Genomic DNA, 20,507 nt, shown 5'->3' with positions numbered 1-20,507 from the left:
AGAGACAGGGTCTCGCTCTTGCTCAGGCTGGTCTCAAACTCCTGAGCTCAAACAATCCGCCCACCTCGGCCTCCCAGAGTGCTAGGATTACAGGCGTAAGCCACCACACCCGGCCTGATAAATAATTTTTAAACAAAAAGTAAAATATTAATGGACGTGAATCTCCGTGAAATGAATGGGCCTTTTTTCTTTAATTTGTATTGATATATCCAAGAAAGAATATTTCTTACTGCTAAAATGAGATAGGTTTTCAACCCTATTCTTATTTCACAGTTTTTTTCTAGGCATAATCACTGAGAAATGTTATTCACATTAGGAACTAAATCCCCCCGAGTTTTGTTGTAACAAGGAACACTATGTCAAAACTTACATTGTGATCTACCATCAGAAATCATTTTTAATGATGTGGCAACTGACCACTTGATTAGGTCCTCTTTCAATTTGTTGAAAGCAAAGAACTAGAAACTATCTGACATGCAATAGGATGTGTAATATATTTGCTGCACTTATTCAGTTTCTTAATGTCTAGGAACAGTATTACTATGATTTATCAAATGGCTATTAATTATATCTGTTATTCTTTCACTTAACAGTTTAATTTGATATACTCAGAAAGGGTAGAAAACATTTAAAATATTGCTAATTTCAATACCCTTCTGCTGATATAACATTTGTTTTATAAAATACTTTTATCATGCACTTCAAATACACACACACACACACACACACACATATTTTGGCTTTTTTTTGAGACAGGGTCTTGCTATGTTGCCTAGGCTGGTCTCAAAATCCTGGGCTTAAGTGATCCTCCCGCTTCAGCCTCCCAAGTGGCTAGGACTATAGATACATGCCACTGTGCTTGACCAAATATATTTTTTTATCTAAACCTTAAAGCGGCAGACTTAATTCATTTAATTTATGGTAAACACACACTGTCAATCAATTGCCACATCAGGCTATCAAAAAAATGTCTGCCTTTGTTTCTCAAGTGAAATACATCTGAGGCTTACAGAAAAAGGACTTTTAATTTGCCTTATAAACCAAGACCCAAATATATGCTATATACAAGAGACACACCAAAAGCGGAGAAAAGCTAAAAATAAAAGAAACACAAAGTTACACTAAACTGATAGAAAAAAAAGAAAGTAGTGATTATTATCCTAATATCAGACAAAGCAGAACTCAAGCTAAAAGATATCAATGGCAGGACATTTTTAATGCTAAATCTGTAATTCTCAAATAATATATGGCAATTATGAATACCTATGCACCAAACAATGCAGCAACCACCTTTATGAAGCAAAAGCTACAAGAGATGCGAGGAGATATGAACAGAAGCAAACAAATGCTAAGACATTTTAACACATCACTCTCAGTACAAGACAGATTAAGTGAAAAAAAAAAAAATAAAGATAGGGCCAGGCGTGGTGGCTCACGCCTGTAATCCTAGCACTCTGGGAAGCCAAGGCGGGAGGATCACTTGAGCTCAGGAGTTTGAGATCAACCTAAGTAAGAGTGAGACCCCGTCTCTATAAAAAAAATAAAAATAAAAATAAAGAAAAAAAGTAAGGACATAGAAGACCAAAGCAACAAAATCTTATGGAAGATCGTGTGTGTGTGTGTGTGTGTGTGTGTGTGTGTGTGTCAAACGTCATACCCTTTTTAAATTTCTTCTCAATTGCATATGCAATATCCACATTGATCCTACATTAGATCCCAAAGAAAGCATGAATAAGTGCCACAAAGTAGAAATATTGGCCTTAAAATGCAATAAACTAGAAATTAATAACAAAATTTTAAAAAACAAAAGGCCCTTCTACTTGGAAATGAAATCTTTCATTAAACAATTTTTATATGAAAGAGAAAATACAAAGTGGAATAATACTGAAAAATGATAATGAAAATACTGTATATCAGAATCTATAGTACATATGTAAAACAATGGTCAGAAGAAAATTCATAGTTACATCAATAAAACCAAAAGCATTCAAATAAATGAATTTAATTCAACTTGAAAAGTTTTTTTTAAATTATATATAATTACTAATTTGGTGTTACTTTCTGTTTGCTCATGTTTTATTTATTCTTATGTATTTATGTTCGGTATTAGACTGCAATTTCCTTTTCTGCACTGTCTTTACCAGGTTTAATTGTCAATGTTAATCTCGTTTTTCTTTTGTAAAAACAATTCAGAAATTTCCCTTCTATCACTCATCTTTTTTATTCTATATAACATTAAGGCTATCTGGTCTTTGATATTTTGGTAGATAGAATTCCCTCATGAAACCATGTGGGCCTGGTGCTTTTCTGTGGGTTTGTTCCTTATCAACTTTCTCTATTTTTTTTCCCAATGGATGCTAATGCATTTAAGCTTTCTATTTCTAATGAGCCAATTTGGGGAAATAGTATGTTTATTATACTTGAATACTCACTCTGTAGCAAGAAAACATAGACCAGAACAAAAGGAACAAAAGGGATCAAAAGCTGAAAGACCCAAGATAGGCCAGGCGCAGTGGCTCACACCTGTAATCCTAGCACTCTGGGAGACTGAGGCAGGCAGATTGTTTGAGCTCAGGAGTTCGAAACCAGCCTGAGCAAGAGCAAGACCCCGTCTCTACTAAAATAGAAAGACATCAGACAACTAAAAATATACAGAAAAAATTAGCCAGGCATGGTGGCGCATGCCTGTAGTCCCAGCTACTCGGGAGGCTGAGGCAAGAAGGATTGCTTGAGCCCCAGGAGTTTGAGGTTAGTGTGAGCTAGGATGACACCATGGCACTCTAGTCCAGGCAACACAGTGAGACTCTGTCTCCAAAAAAAAAAAAAAAAAAAAAAAGCACCTTCACTGAAATTAATTTTGAAAGAATTAAACTGACCATATACAGATGGATCTATTTTTTTGCCTCCATATTCCAGAGATTGGCAAACTTCTGTGAAAGGCCAGACAGCAAATATTTTGGGCTTTGCAGACCATATGATCTCTATCACATCCACTCAACTATGTTGTTGTAGCACAAAAGCAGCTATAGACAATACATAAACAAGTGACTGCAGCTGTGTTCCAATGAAATTTTATTGACACACACTAAAATTTCAATTTCATCTAAATTTCATGTGTTATGAAATATTATGCTTCTTTTGATATTTCTACAATTACTTAAAAACACAAAAACTATTCTTAGCTTGCAGGCCATACAAAAATAGGCAAGCTAGATGTCGCCTATGGGCCACAGTTTGCCAACCTCTGTTCTACTCTGTTCCACTGATTCATATATCTGTCCCTACGTCAACATTCCACTGTCTTGACTATTGCAGCTTTATAGCAAATCCTGAAGTCAGGTTGTATGAGCCCTTCAACTTCTTTCTTTTCAAAACTGTTTTGGCTATTGCAGGTCCTTTGCATCTCTGCATGATATCAGCATTACTTACTAATTTTACAAAAAAAGCTGTTAGGATTTTCATTAGGATTGCATTGTATCTTCACATTAACTTTGGGAGAATTAACATCTTAATAATATTCAGTCTTCTTTAATTTATCTGAGCAATATTTTATAGCTTTCAGTATATAGGGTATGCACATATTTTATTCAATTTACCCTTGAATATGATGCGTTTTTATGTATTTTAATTCTCTAGTTGTTCATAACTATTAAGTAGCTCTTCAGCTATTAGAATAAGTGAGGTGTTTTGTTTTGTTTTTGTTTTTGTTTTTTTTGATTTCTTAGAATTTTCTACATACAGGATCATGGTGTCTAAAATAAAGTTTTATATCTTCTTTTCCAATATTTCCCCCCATTTATTTCTTCTTCTTATTGCACTTGCTAGAACTCAAGTAAAACGTTGAATAGAAATGATAACCATATATATCACTTGCCTTGTTTCTGATCGTCTAAGTATTCAGGCTTTTGCCATAAACCATAATGTTACGTAGAGGTTATTTATAGAAGCCCTTTATCAAATTAAAGCAGTTCTCTTTCATTCCTAGTCTGCTAGGTCTGTATCATGAAAGAGAGCTGATTTTTGTCAAATGCTTTTTCTGTATCTAATGAAATGCACATATGGTTGTTCCCCTTTATTCTGTTAATTTGGTTAATTACTTTGATTACTGAATACTAAACCAGTCTTGCTTTCCTAGAATAAACTCCATGATGTATTATGTTATTTAAATTTTGCTGAATTTAATTTTCTAATACTTATTAAGGATTTTTATATCTGGGATCAAAAGGGATAAGATCTGAAGTTCGCTATTTCTCATCCTTGTTTTGGTAACTTGTTCAAATTCTTGTCTCTGGCTTGTAAGAGTTTAAAAGGCAATGTATTTTTTTAATGTATCTTTGTTATGGGTTTAGATTTATATCCCCCAAATAAAAAACATTGCCAATTTAACAATATAATCCTATGTGAAAATATGAGAAAATACTTAAGATTTTATCTTATAAACTATCTTTCAGTTCTACGTCTATTTTATAAAGTTATATCCTCATGAAGAAGTATCATTTTTAAGGGTTCTGACATATATTCCATGTGTAAAGAATATGATAAAAGAGAAAGAATTCCTCAAACCAAGGCATGTAGTATACAACAGGCAGAATTACATATACTTATTAGAACAAATTCCTCCTTTTCACTACTTCATGCTTATTTCATTTATCCAGGAGGCTTTAATGTGTATACTTGGCTGACTTTTTCCTATTAGGTTGAACCATATGAAACTGACATATTTATAGGTCAAAGAAAGGTCAAATATTGGCAGTTTTACATGGTTTAACATCTCATTTTATCACTTAACCATGGCCTTGGAATAGTAACCAAAGTGAACTCACTCAGTCTACAAGTTGTTTTATCAGTACACAAGCACCATCTGGTGGCAGAAACCAAAAATGTAGGTCTATACTGTTTATGTCACTGCTGGCACAAATTCTTCAGTATCCCTGGGGGACTGGCCCCAGGGTCCCCTTGCCCCTGCAGATACCAAAATCCGTGGATGTTCAAGTCCCTTATATAAAATAGTATAGTACCATTTGCAGATAATCTACACACATCCTCCTCCTGTACACTTTAAATCATTTCTAGATTACTTGCAACATCTCATACAATATAAATACTACGTAATTGTTATACTGTATTGTTGAAGGAATAATGACAAGGAAAAAAGTCTGTACAAGTTAAGTGCAGATATTGCAACAATCCTTTTCTTCAAAATATTTTCAATCCATGGTCGGTGGGATCCACGGACGCAGAACCCATGGATACAAAAGGTTAACAATACATTCAATATTTCTCAAATGTTCTACTTTCCAACATGCTTTCTAAAAGGACATTACAAATTAGTGAAGAACCCTTGTATTGACAGTTTGAACAACCTCAAAATAAACAGCACACCAACATCACAATATTTAGCAACAATTCATCAGCCTACAAAACATAAACTTTGGAATATAATATGTAGCTATTTTCATAAATCAGAATCTTGGTTATTTCTAATTTTACTGATAATTAACATAATGAAATAAAGTCAGTATGGATACTTCAAAAAAACAACTTTCACCCTATCAGATTTCCAATGACAGCCATCACTATCTGTAAATTCTTTCCCAAAGTCTCACAGATCTACTTCCCAGAGTTATAGGGGAAGACCAAGAAGCCTTAAGTAGGTGTCTACTCTGCCTACAGAAATAAGTAAATTTTAGGCAAAATAGGCCAAACTCATTCCTTGTTTAACCTGCCATGATTCAACATAAGATAAGAAAAAATAACTTGACTAACCTAGTTTTAAGTGATTAGCCAAGAATTGGATACATTAGCCAAAGGTAACCAAATACTGTCTTGACACAAAATACACTAACCACATCTGATGAAGGGGTTCTTGGCATGAGGCACATGCCATGAAATTGCTCCAAATTGAGTGATAGCAAACTTACTAAATCCTTTTGTGAAGAAAAATATAAATCCTAGATGAACAAAGAACAGGTGAGCGATTCAAACTTAGGTTGAATCCTAAATGATACCTTTTTCTCAAGATAAATTACACATGCCGATTCTGGAAGTTCAAGACACTGAACTAACTCTTCCCATGTGTACTTCCAATAAACCCTCAAAGTCAAAGATAATCTTTGCATGCCCTTCACTGAAGCTTAAAGAGTGATAAAATTATTCCTACTAAATGTCTCACAAGCAATTTAAACGTAACACAGTCCAAATTAAATTCTTTTTTTTTAAATAGTCTAAATTAAATTCTTCATCTTTCCAAAAACCTGCTCCAATGACTCTCATGGTGAAAAATATTACTTGCCATCCTGATATCTGAAAGTTTTCCTTAATATCTCATCCTATCAATCCCCGAGTGCTATCAAGTCCACCTTCTAAATATCTACAGACATTGTCCCCTCCTCTCCATCTTCACTGTTCCAGGCCCTCATCACATTAAGCCTGAATTACAACAAAATCTTTGTAATTCTGCTGTCTCCCTTGAAGTTTAAGTCTGTCCGACCTATTTTCCACATACTGCCAAAGCAATAATAGTCCTAAAACATATACCCAATTATTTTATGCCACAGTTTAAGACCCATCAATGGTTCCCAATCACCTTGAGGATAAAAATCTAAACCTCGTGGCGTGGCACTTGAGGACATGCAGATCAGGGCCCAGCCTAGACTTCAGTCTTCTCATTCCAGACAAATCAAATTGCTTCCCAGTATTGAATAAACTAAACTTCTTAGGAATCCTAGCCTCTGTTACCAAAATCTGTATTGTTTTTCTTTGCCTTCCTTAATTAGCTAACTCCTAGTTAACCTTAAAGATTCAGTTCAAGTGCCAATTCCTCCTGGAAGGCTTCTTTGGTGCCCCAATCTGGGTGAGGTGCTTAGTTCTCAGTGTTTCCATAGCACTATATGGACACATCTATTATTCTCTTACTCTTTTGTTTTCCTCTTCTACTAGACTTACAGTCTATTAGACTGACTGTCTTTGCCTATTTGAATACAACATGTGTCAAAGAGTCGGCATGCAATAAATGTTTGCTAAATGAGTAAGACCTCACAAAAGTCCTTTCATTTGCTATTATTATCTCTATTTAGCAAATGGGGAAACTAAGGGAGGTCCAAGTGCCTTGCCCAAGATCGCATAGCTTAAAGCATCAGAACTAAGATTTGAACCAAATGTTCTGACTGTAATGGAAACGACTTTCCCACAGAATCTTTGCCTTTGGAAAACCATTCCATAAAATAATTGTGATCTGCTTAGTAGTTTGGACGAGGACTTCTCCAGCTGGGCACATAACCCAGGGTTAGCCAATTAAAGGATCTCCCTACCATAAACCCAGTCTGAATGATGAATTTCAGGATGGAGAGTCTACTCAAAGTGTTTCTGGGCACTTTCCTAAGAACTATCAAAAAAAAAAAAAAAAAAAAAAACTTGCTCCTTCATCAGTATAAGAAGCCTACAGACTATGTACCATATAAGAAACAGCAAATGGAGTCAGCTTCTCTGAAAATAAAGGAAAGCAGAAGAAAAATGAAACAAGAGCTAGAAAAAGAGAAATGAAAAATGAGAAAGAACAATGCTAAAGCCTTAAATCCAACCATGCCTAAAGATCTCCCCAAGACACTTTCCAGTTACATGAGCCAAAAATTCCCATTTTCATACAATCTAGCTTGAGTTGTGGCCCTTTGGAAACCTGCATCAGCAGACCAAGGGGCTTTCTGGCCACTTGCCAAGCAATAACACCTGTGTGAATATACAACACTGATAAACTATCTGCAGGAGGCCTGATTTCAGCCATTCTATTCCTTGAGATAATGTATAAAATTTTTTATAACAAAGATAGGAGAACAAAAGCATACAATGTTCTCCAATCTTTACCTTGTCCTTTGTCATATGAATTTTTATATGTGTTCTACTTTATAAGTTAGTGAACAGTGCCTCAAATGAGAAAGAATAGGATGTAACTGGATGTACTCGTTGTCAAATATCTTGGGTATAATAAAAGGAGAAACGTACTTCAGAATCCAGGTCACATCCAGAGTTTGCTCATGGATAAATGTTTTTTCTCCACCCATCATGAAACAGAGCAGAGGAAAAAAATCAGTTCTTTTAGGCCCCTGAATGAGTTCAAGTAAAGAAACCCCATTAGTAAAGTACAGGGCAAGTGGGGGAAGCATGGATAATACCTATTACTTAATATTATTTTAAGTAGAAAATAAGAGGATCTTTTCAAAAATCCCTGTAAATGATATGTTTCTTGGACTTCTTAACCTTTCATTCCCAGCCTTAAGAAGCTACTGATTAATCTGGACTCTGACGAGAAGAACAAAGTCTCACACCTTTGGCTCCAAATTCCCTATAATACATTCAAAGTGTTGTCATCTATATATTAAGGTCAAGTGTAAAACCATAATTTTAATAGCCTAATGAGTAATGGTTAGGTTTACTCTTTTGTGAGCAGAGCTTTTAAGTTGAAACATGGCTTGTACTTCCCTATATTCTTAGATTTACCCTTTTTGTAATCTGAAAAATTTTTAAAGTCTCTCTAAAAATTTGAAGGGCAAGTTCACTATATCCATTAATGGGAATGGCCTAAGGCACATCCTTCATTTATGACTTTGAAGAAGTCATAAATAAAATTCTTACACCCCTCATGACAAACACAGAATTAGATCTTGGAACTAGAAACTGCTAACAAAGGAAAAATGCCAACAATCTTAACAGAAAATCTAGAAAAGAAAAAAAAAAATCAAAGCAACCCAGATGACCCCTGTCACCTCTGATTTCATGCATCGACTCCTCTCCCCTTGGTTCACTCTGTTCCAGCCACACTGGCCTCCTGGTGGAGGCATCCCCGTGCCAGGCACACTCTGTCTCAGGTGCTTTGGACTTGCTTCTTGAGTCTAGAACACTATCTCTCTTGATATTCACACTGCTTTTTCCTCTCTTCCTTTAGGTCTTTATCAAAAGGAACCTTCTCAGTGACTAACCACCTCTTACTGACTGACTGCCTTCCCTACAAGAACACGAGCTCCATAAGGACAAAGATTACTTCTGATTTTTCATTTAAAATTAATAAATTCACTGATCAAAACTCTAGCAAAATTTCAATAAAGGAACATAGATACAAAATGTCAAAATACAACAAATGTTAAAACAATACTCTCATGAATCTATTCATTACAGTACATTAAAAATAAAATACCTTGCAAGTATAAAATAGACTAGGTATTCCTTATTCAGGTGACTAAATATATCTATTGTACTGATGTGGGCAACTAGCTTTATTTACACTAACTAAGGAATCTCAGACTGAAGATAAAGGCAATGGGAGTATTATACAGAAAAGGAAAGTAAAGCAACCATAAGAGAAATGTTACGTCTCTCATGTCTCCTACACGGTGTGGACGTCAAGCTGAGAGCTGGGAAGTCTGCCACTGGATGCTCCGCAGTACAGAAGAGGAAGACAATGGAACAATATACCAGGGAAGACAAGAAGAGCTGAGAGTTTAGGCCAGTTTAGCAAGGGGAAGATGCTGGATACTCTCTGGAAGCATTATCCGAGGGGAAATAATGGACTAGAAGTCACCAACTGCAGGTTTCTGCACCTGGTGTACAAGGGACATGACCACAAAGAGTCAAGGAACTAAAGGACAATACAAGATACCCATAAGGGGTGAGAGCTTCTCCCTATCCAGCTTACAGTAAACTCCCTCAGGCACACCTGGGAAGAAAGTGGGGAGGGGCAGGAGTCTAAGAGAGACTCTAAACAATAACAATTAAAGGAACTACTTACAATTTGAGTAAGACTAAATTTTAAATAGATAGGATTAAAAGTAATTTTTCCACTACCAAGCAAGATACCAAAAAGTATCAGATTATATACAAATTAAATAACTATCTTCTCTGCATATCTGAGTGGTACTATCAGTAAATATACAGAAACATAAAACAAAACCATCAGCAAATATCTGATCACATGTGGGAAAGAACTGCTTAGGCATAAAAGCAGTAGGAGAAATAAGAAAAAAAAAATCAACAGATTGGACCATATAACATTTAAAATTGCAGTACATTAAAAAACAAACACAAAATTAAAAGCCACTTTTTAAAAGCAGGAAAATTACAACAAATAAAATAGAATGAACGCAAATATCCTAAACATAGAAACATTTAGAAGCATTTAAGTCAAGCAATGCAATAAAAATTAGCAACCTAAAACAGACAAATCAAAAAGAATAAACATCTAAAAAACTGTTCAGCCTCACTAGCAGTTAATAAAATTGAACTTTAAAAAATACTACTTTTTAACTATCAATTTTTTTAAACTCTTGTCAGACTAGAATAAGCATTCTCATATAAGAAATTATTACAAACTTTAATGTAACTGGGCATTACGTTATTCTTTCTAATCTCAATATTCCCCTTATGGTAATCTATTTTAAGGAAATAATCAATGATGTGAACAAAGATTTGTATATAAAGAGTGTTTACTACAGCAGTCTTTCTATTAGCCGAAAAAGGGAGAAAGGACAATCTACATAATCAAAATAGGCATGTTTATTGAATATACCTTATGAGACCACATGAAGCATTAAGTAGCCATCAAAAATATTTCTCAAGGATTAAAGATATGACAAATGGTCACTATATTAAGTGAAAAAAGGGTATCATATTGCATATACAGGATATACAAATTATGATATATTCATAGAAAGAAACACTATTCAGCAATGAAAAAGGACAAATCCCAGATATAAACAACATGGATGAAATCTCAAAACAAACAAAACAAGAAAACCATTATACAAAGTGAAAGAAGCCAGACACAAAGTAAATATTGTATGAGTCTATTTATATGAAATTCAACAATGGGTAAAACTAAACTATGATGATAAAGTAGTGGTTCCTTCTGGGGGGAGGGTGTGTCAATGGCAAAGAGGTCTGAGGAAACTCTCAGGGGTAATGGGAATGTCTGTATCTTAATCTGAGTGGTGATCACATGAGGATATACATAGGTAAAAAGTCATCAAATAAAGTATAAATACATATATATATAAAAATAATAAAACCATCAAGATGTACACAAGATTTGTGCATTTCACTGGATGTATATTATATCTTCATAAAGTACTACAGAAATTGCACATAAAGGACAACTTCAATTTAGTTAAATATATTTATATGCAAAGAAAAAAGAATGTAAAGTACATTAAAATAGTAAAGGTGGCTGATTCTGGCATTGCAAATTACTTATGTATTTTTTTTTTTGACCTTTCTGCATTTTCCACATTCTCTACAATGAGTTTTATATGATTTTATATGACTTTTATGATCAGAAAAAAATATAAATACTAAACTTTATTTTGAAACTTCTGTCATGCTTGGAAAAGAAAATTCTGTTACACTTATAACTATCAAGAAGTCATGCAATTTGCAGAAATTCTTAGTAAATCATTCTTCCTTCCAATAAATTTCCTATAAATTACAAACACTCATGTTCATTAATGCATTTAGACAAATCAAGAAAAACACTGAGGTCTGCTTGGTGAATGAATAAGAAAGTCAACTGGGAAGTCAGCACTATAAACTGTGGAATGATTTTAAAATCTGGTCCTGCCTGCAACAAATACAGGGCTCTCATGACTCAATAAAAACTAGTTCCCGAATACTATGAGGTTTTTTAAAATGTATTATTTTAAATACTCCTTGTCAGACTGATTTATCTAAATTCCATGAAAAATGCCCAAGGTCAATTGTATTTACAATGAAAATAACTCTCTGAGTTTCAGAAACTTTTATAATATACATAAAATAATAAATAAGAGCAAAACCAAAGAAGACATACAAACCTCTGATTGTACATGCCCCGAAAGTTGTAATTAGCTCTATGATTTGGGAATGGCTTTGGATCTAATGGCCTGTAGATGGCAGGCTCTCCCCTTTTCATAGCAAGCCCATTCAGTTCCACAGTTGGAGTTATACTACCTGTTTAAAAAAAATATTAAAAGCACACAAGTGAAATATTTCCACAACAAATCATGCAAGCTATATTTACACTACATTTTGTTACCATGGAGAAGGGTGAAGGGTAGATGGTCCATCTGTATCATTTTCTTAGGAAGTGCATAAACAAAGTAAAAGAACGAGAAGATTGTTTCTAATAAAATCTCTGGGGATTGTGCAACATTTTCTATACATTAATAACCAAAAATTCAAGTGTGTGGTCATACTATTAAAACGAAATAAACAGATATTCTTAGATTTCTTAGTTTGAATATTATTTTTGAAAGTACTGAACTTCAACAATACTTACCCGAGAAAGCTTGCATGTGTTTAATCATTAAAAACATTACCTGTGAATATTTTTATTTATACTTTGGTAATCAAATAACTAAACATTAGCAATGAATTCAGGGTCATCAGTGGTTCTTGGACTTACCTAACAAAAAAATTTTTTGGAGTTTTTTTTATAACCAACAAGACAAAGTAAATATAAATGATGCTCTTTGTTGATAACATTTCCTGAAACTAAAATGTCATCTATTCCCAGCAAATCTTAAAAGATACGTACAAGTAGCACTATCGACAAAAGCAAGACTGGAAACAACCTAAACAACCATCAATGTGGCAACCAGTTACATAAACGTCCATGCCATAAAATATAAAACTGCTATAAAAAATGAAGAATATATACATTGCTACCTTGCTTTTTTTTCCCTTTAACTTAATGATATACCTTGGAGGTTACAACTTAGCAGTGTAGGGTATATTGTTAAATGAAAAAAAGCAAGATATCAAAATTTTACATTATCTTCTAAGAAAGATAAAAATACAAATACATACTTGTTTATTTTTTTAAAGAATAAACCTAAAACCAAAAAAGAAGAAAAAAGTTACTTACAGGGAGAAGGCACAAACAGGAGAAAATGGAAGCTGAACACTGTTTTATAGATTTTATTTTGAAAACATGAACATTTTTACACAATTATAAAAAATAAAATTCCATCAAAATGGAGGGTACAGGCCGGGCGTGGTGGCTCACGCCTGTAATCCTAGCACTCTGGGAGGCCGAGGCAGGTGGATCACTCAAGGTCAGGAGTTCGAGACCAGCCTGAGCAAGAGCGAGACCCCGTCTCTACTAAAAATAGAAAGAAATTATTTGGACAACTAAAAATCTATATAGAAAAAATTAGCCGGGCATGGTGGCACATGTCTGTAGTCCCAGCTACTCGGGAGGCTGAGGCAGTAGGATTGCTTGAGCCCAGGAGTTTGAGGTCGCTGTGAGCTGACGCCACAGCACTCTACTCCAGGCAACAGAGTGAGACTCTGTCTCAAAAAAAAGAAAAAAAAAATGGAGGGTACAACGCCTAAAATCAAAAGTAAAAACTCAATCTAACCGCGAACTGAATTGGTGACTTAATCACAGAGAGAACTATTTCAGATGACTTTAAACACTATAAAATATCCATAATGAGATCCTAAAGAAGATTTTAAAAAAAGGAAATCTTAAACTATTTTCAGTAATCACACTGTTAGTAACATGATTTTAACCAGTAAGATGCTTTTGTTTAATTCAAACAAAATTAAATCAAAATGGGGAGAAAGTAATCTCTAAAAAGAAAACAAAGTAACTAAAAGCTAACAGTGAATCAAACTGGTGGCCTTAATCATACACAGAATAATTATTTCAAATGACTTTAAAACACAGTAAAATACCTATATATCCTGAAGAAAACAAAATCTGCAAAGAAATTGTAAACTGTTTTCAGTACTACCATGCTGTTAGTAATATTGGGTTTTTTATTATGAAATTATATATATATGGATTTGTATGAGCCAATAGTGAAAAAAAATTATATATATAAATAGATATAAAATAGATTAAAGAAAATAATTATATTCATGTTAGAAACCAAGATTTTTAGCATAGAGAGAGGCGAATATAAAATCAAATACATTAAGTAAAACCCTAGAGTCTTAAATTTGAATTGAAAATACCAGTATGAATTCATGATTTTATTTTCTCTTTAAAAAGAGTACAATATTTCCTAGCTCAATCCAATTAAGAGGCCTATAAGCAATGACCAATCCATTAGCAATGAAGACAGCCAGGATTCAGAGTTTGATTTATAATTATCATTTCCCAATTTTAAAAAAACAATGTTTCTTGGGGAAATGGCTGGTTCCAGATCTGGATATGATATTGATAAATAATGGGAAAGAACCATATGATACTCATAAATAATGGGAAAGAACCAAGCAATTATCTTGCCTTTACTGAATAAACTATACTCAGAGCAAACAGATGATGAGGAAAAAGTTCCTCTCCATTAGCTAGAAGAATTCCAGCTATCTAATGCAAAAGGAATGACAACCCCCAAAAATCACTATTTTGCAACTCCTGATTAAAATAACGGATCTTCTAAGGCAATGAACATCCATAGGCTGCTACAACCATTAGGTCAAATGTTGATGGGGAACTTGATAATGAATGAAGGCTAATGAAAACTGAACCCACTGATCGATTTTAAAAATAAGAGATAAGAAATTAAGTGCCTTCTGCTGTCACGTAGTAGGATGCAGACAAAACTACTTACAAAACAGTCTTGCCAAAAAATTCAAACCTAAATCTACCTGGGTTACCAGTTTACAAGAAATACAGAGGATAGGCAAATAGGCTATACAACACCACAGGTATACACTCCGCAAAACCAAGAATGTGGAAATTGTACAGGACAAATTATGTTTTCTTTAACAAATAATCTATATTGAAAAACAAAAGATGGAAAAGGATTCTATATGTTAAAAGAAACTAAAGAGATATTATCAACCAAATGCAATAAATGGCCCTTGTTTCAATATTTATTTGAATAAACCAACTATGAAAAAATTTAATATTAAGGAATTATTGTTTTGAATGCTGGATAATGAAATTGTGGTTAGTTTTTTTTAAGAATTCTTATCTTAAAATTCAGTATGTATCTTAAAGATACATTTATGGATGAAGTGATATATCTGAGATTTGCTTCAAAATAATCCAGGTGAACAGATGAGAAACAAGATTGGACGATGGTCATCTGTTGATAATTGTTGAAGCTGGTGATGGGTACAGGTGGTGTTCACTACCTTATTCTCTCTACTTTTGTAAAAGTTTAAAAAATTCCATAATAAAAAAATATACAATGTAAAATTATATCAAGCTATTTTAAGTACCAAGAGGTTATTTAGTAAAACATATGTATGTATGTTCTAACAAATCACCAAAATAAATATAAAGCTTTTACAAAAAGCAAAGTTCACTGTAAATTCTATAATATTTCATTTGAATTATGTGTTCATACCACACGTTTAAGACTCCACTCATTACATACAAAAATGAGTCCACTTACTATAGCAGAGAAGTTGGGGCTGGCATAAAGAACCAGCCAAGGGATGGTAAAGTCTGACACAAACGCGCAACTGGCATCCAGGTTATGAGAAATCCATCAAGAGTCAATAAACCACTTGTCTCATTTCTAAAGAATTAATGTGAAACCAATGAAGAGTGTAGTAAGAACAGAAACTAAATCAAGGTTAAGAAGAAGGGAAAGCAAAAAATAAAGGAGTAATGAGGAGGAGGAAAGGAAAAAGATAAGAACAGCAAAGAAAATTAACCTAATGAATGGTAAGTCCAATTAGTCCAAATTCCTAATTTCATACATACATTTATGGCAAAGAATAAGAAAGTCAAGCATAAAGGGATTCTCTTTTCTTTCTTACAGCATTTTACTGAGAGATAAGTTAAATGCACAAGTCTTAAGCATACAGAGCTCAATGAATTATTAACGTAAACACTCATGAGCACCACTCAGATCAAGATATGAACCTTTGCATCACCTAGAAAGTTTCTTCAGCCTCTTTCCAGTCAATACCCATCTCCCCAAGCTACCCATTCTGACTTCTGTCAGCATAGATTAGTTTGCCTGTTCTGAGTATGTACTGTTTCCTATCTTGTTTCTTTCCCTTACACAGTAATTTTGTTAGATATCTCAGTATTTTAAGCTTTTTTAAATCACTGAATAATATTCACTAAATGAAAACGCCACAACTTGTTTATTCTGTTGTTGATGGAATATCTGTGTTGTTTCCAGTTTGGGGCTATTACGTGTAAAGCTACCCCGAACACTTTTTAATAAGTCTTTTAGTAGACATATATACTCATTTCTCTTGAGTACAGGCCTAGCAGTAGAATTGCAGGGTCATAAAGTAGGTTTATGTTTAACTTTATTAGAAATTGTCTAACAGTTTTCCTAAGATTTTTTTTTGAACTCCAAAGAGTAGTTTATGCCTTTAAAAGTTTGAATTTTAAATTTCATAAAGATTTCAGTTTAATAATTAACATGTTAATCAGCTGCACAAGATTTGTGTCACTTTGAGTTCTACTTTGCAAAAATCATAGTCACAAACAGTATAAAATTCACAAGGGGAAAAAAGGGAAAACAAAAAGCTTGAAAGATCTTATCCTTTAAGTAAGATAATAAGAACCTAATGTGCTTGATAATCACCAGTGAGGTGATCTGAATGCACTGGTGAGATACACTATGTCTGCCACCCATACCATAGATTAGATTTTAAAATATGTAAAAGTGTTATATTCATACCATTTAAATAAATAACCTTATATAAATTCCACATTTGAAAGCAAGACTACAGTATACTGTCTTCATAGAAACATTAGAAACTGGTCTTTGTGAAGGAAAGTAGAAAAGAAGCAGAAAAGCACAAACAACATGGAAAAGTTTCAACTCCTGGAACAAAGTATCCCCATCTCTTTTATACAGAACTGCACTGACACCCCCACACGTGCACACTTTCTTTACCTACCCAGTAATGCTTCCACAGAAAAGATTTTCAGAGTAACTTTAAAATATGAGATGCCTCCAGGTAATACTAAGTACTGCTGTTTCTAGTGTGTGAGAATTGGACCCAGGTTTCATAAAGATAATCATCACACAGGGGTCCTTGTATTTTAAAAGATCATAGAGTTGAAACTGGAAACACATCATCAATTTTTAATGGTTCTTAGATACACTAGCGGAAATTTCTACATTTATCAGTGATACATGTAAAAAGGCCAATTAATTAGGTGTACAAATGTATATATTAACAGTTTTGTATTCCTATATGTAGCAGGTGAAAGAAAAATGCCATAACTAGTTTTGAAGGAGCAACGTATTACTAACACTTGAAACTGCTTTGTAGGAAGTTAGAAAAATCCCTGGAAAATAGCAGTCACTCAATAATATTTGTTGAATAAATGAAATGATTAATTATTAATCATTTCAATTAATTTCTCCAGGGCTCCATGGAGAAATGGCTGGCTACAGGGCTGGGGCAAGGAAAATACAAGATGACCTGGGAATATATATGTGATTATGCCAGAAAGTCAGAAGAGTCCAGAGAATGATGGAGAAATATAAGGAGGACACAGGAGTCAGAGTGAAGGGGCCACAGCACTGGCCAACCTGGGATGATCTGAGCATCAAAACAGATAATGATAGTAACAGATTATAAACCTATAAATAGAATAAGAATCCAAGAGTCTACAAATGATGAAAATAAACAAACAAAAAAGATGAGAGAAAAAAGAAAGCTCTACCCTTAGGTACCATGTCAACTAACAAATCTATATAGAACACTGGAATTAAAACATCACCCACTGGCAACCTTCAGGGTCATAATTGATTCTGACAAGATTTATCAATGAATGCTAAATCTGGAAAGTGAAAGAAAGTTGGATAAAGAAAAGAATATTTATATATATTTATGAATAGTCTCAAAATATCTCCTCAGAATATAGTATTTAATATTAATAATTACTATTTAATAACAAAACATTCTTATTAATTAACTTTACAAAAGAGAAGCCCGGCATACTCTTCACTACATGACAAAAGTCATCACTACTGAGACAAATCAATATCAGTGTCTCCTGATACAAAACATTAAAGATGAATCCAGGTCATTTCTGTGGTATTCATGCTAAAAATGCATAAATTATGAAGAAATGCCAGACAAACTCAGTTGAGGGGCACTGTACAAACTATGTGGTCCTGTACTCTTCACAAATGTTATGGTCATAAAAGATAAGAAAGACTGAGGAACTGTTCCAGATGGAGTGGAACAAAGAGAAGTAAGTATATATATGTAACATATGATTTTGATCAGATCCTCGATCTTTAAAGGACTTTACTGGGACAACTAGTGAGATGAGAAAAGTCTAGGTTAAATGGTAATGCCTATCAATGTTAATTTCCTGATAAGAGAGTGTCCACGGCTTATGAAATACACACTGAAGTACAAAGGGGTAATGGGACATCATATCTACAATTTATTCCCAAATGGCTCAGATATGCTAACAATGGGGAATCTGGGTGAAGGGTACATGGGAGCTCTATGCACTATTTCTATAAATTTTATATAAATTTGAAGTTAATTCCATAGTTAAAACAATAAAAGAAAGGAGAAAGCAAAATAGTTTTATAATATATTCCTAATTAACTGGAAGATCTACCATTCTGTAAACCCCTCTCTGGGCTATAACTACTATTTAAGACCCAGAGTAATGTTTCCCCCTGCACAGACCCTTGCTTATCAACAGTGAGTTACACTCACGTGGTTTACAACAAAGGGACCACTGCACTGCAGAGAGGAAGGGACTATCTTTTCAACAAATGGTGATGGGTTAACTGAATGTCCACATATTTAAAAAAAAGAGGACAAACTTTGAATTCTTGACTCTACCTTACATCATACATAAAACTCAATTTTTGACAGACTACAGGTCTAAATTAAAAAGGTAAAATAATAGAGCTCCTAGAAATAATAGGAGGTTATCTTCATAACCTGTGGGAGACAAAGATGTCTTAAATAGTACTCAAAAAAATACTAACCTTAAGGTAAAAGATTGATAAATTAGCATTCATTAAAATAAATAATTTCTATTCATCAAAATGCACCATTAAGAGTATAGAAAGGTATTTGCAATACACATATCTGACGAGGATATGAATCCAGAATATGTAAGAAGCTTACAAGTCACTAAAAAATAGAAAAAATCTTAAAACCAGACAATGCAGTTTCTTTAAGCGGGAAAAATATTCCAACTGGCCCTTTATAACAGAAGCTAGCCTAGTGCCAACAGGTATGTGAAAAGATGCCCACCTTCATTAATTATTAGGGAAATGCAAATTAAAACCACAATGAATTACTATTATACCCCTCAGCAGAATAGCTAAAATTTTGAAAGCTGAAGATACCAAATGTTGATAAGGATGTGGAGAGCTTTCATATATTGCTGGCAGGAGGATAAACTGGTATTTTTTGACATTGTGTACTAATAATGACCACATTCATAACCTATGATTCAACAGCTCCAATCCTAAGTACATTCCCAACAGAAATGTATACATATAAGAATGTTCGCAGCAGTATTATTTCTAATAGCCCCAAATTGGAAACAATCCAAATACGTATCAATAGTATAATAAGTAAAGTATGGTATATTCATGCACTGGAATACTACACAGCAATATTAAATATAACACAGTGAATCTCACAAACATAATATCAAGAAAAACGAGCTATCACAAGAGTTCATTGTACAATTCCAATACAATTCCAACGAACAGGTACAAATAATCTGACAGAAATCAGAATAGTGGTTTCCCCTTTGAGTCGTTTTATCAACGGAAGAGGGCATGAAGGAGGCTTCTGAGTACTGGTAAGGCCTATGGTAAAGTGTTCACAGTGTAAAAATTCATCAAGCTCTACAATTGTAATGTGTGCATTTGTCTGAATGTAATACTATATTTTAAAAGTTTACCCCCAAAAATCTATTCATTCTCTCAGCTCACTGCAACATTTTACAGTGAAAATTCTTATCCCCACTGGACTTCCTGGTGCTCTCCTGTTTCCTTTCTCTGAAACTTTTGCTGATTTACTTCCTGCTATAATCCTCTAAATGTGGACTTGACCCAGAGCTCAGCACACAATTAACTGCTCTTGCTTTATATTACATGCCTTGGAGAACTTGTTCTATTTCATTCCTAATACCACTCCCAACATGCTTGCAGAGCAGGAAGCATGTAGCACTCAATGAACACAAGTTTCTTTCTTTCTTTTTTTACCCATAAATTATGGCAATGGTTTCCTTGCATTTGGTATTTTCCATCTTCCATTCACATGTCAAACTGAACTTCCTCAAATATTCTTTTAAATGTATCATCCACTTGCTCCTAAATATTAACTCCTGCAAACTACAGATACAATCTAATCTCGTAAAGCTGGCATGCAAGCCCATCACAATCCACTCACTATCTACATCTCCAGTCTTATCCCTTACTAGTCATTTACTTGCTTTAATCAAACACTATCGGCCAGGAGTGGTGGCTCACACCTGTAATCCTAGCACTCTGGGAGGCCGAGGCAGGAGGATTGCTTGAGCTCAGCAGTTCAAGACCAGCCTGAGCAAGAGCGAGACT

General features: G+C 34.0%; 1 protein-coding gene across 1 annotated transcript in view; it reads right to left on the bottom strand.

Moving 5' to 3' along the window:
• STAU2 (staufen double-stranded RNA binding protein 2) overlaps positions 1-20,507 on the bottom strand; it is a 334,306-nt gene that overhangs the window by 260,621 nt on the left and 53,178 nt on the right. Inside the window, exon 4 of the mRNA XM_012663103.1 lies at positions 11,835-11,970. Within this exon, the coding sequence (XP_012518557.1) occupies positions 11,835-11,970 (136 nt within the window). The remainder of the gene's footprint in view (positions 1-11,834; positions 11,971-20,507) is intronic.

The sequence above is a fragment of the Propithecus coquereli genome, unplaced genomic scaffold, assembly GCF_000956105.1.
Source record: "Propithecus coquereli isolate 6110/MARCELLA unplaced genomic scaffold, Pcoq_1.0 Scaffold8, whole genome shotgun sequence".
NCBI lineage: Eukaryota > Metazoa > Chordata > Mammalia > Primates > Indriidae > Propithecus > Propithecus coquereli.
This window is presented reverse-complemented; position numbering and strand designations above follow the sequence as displayed.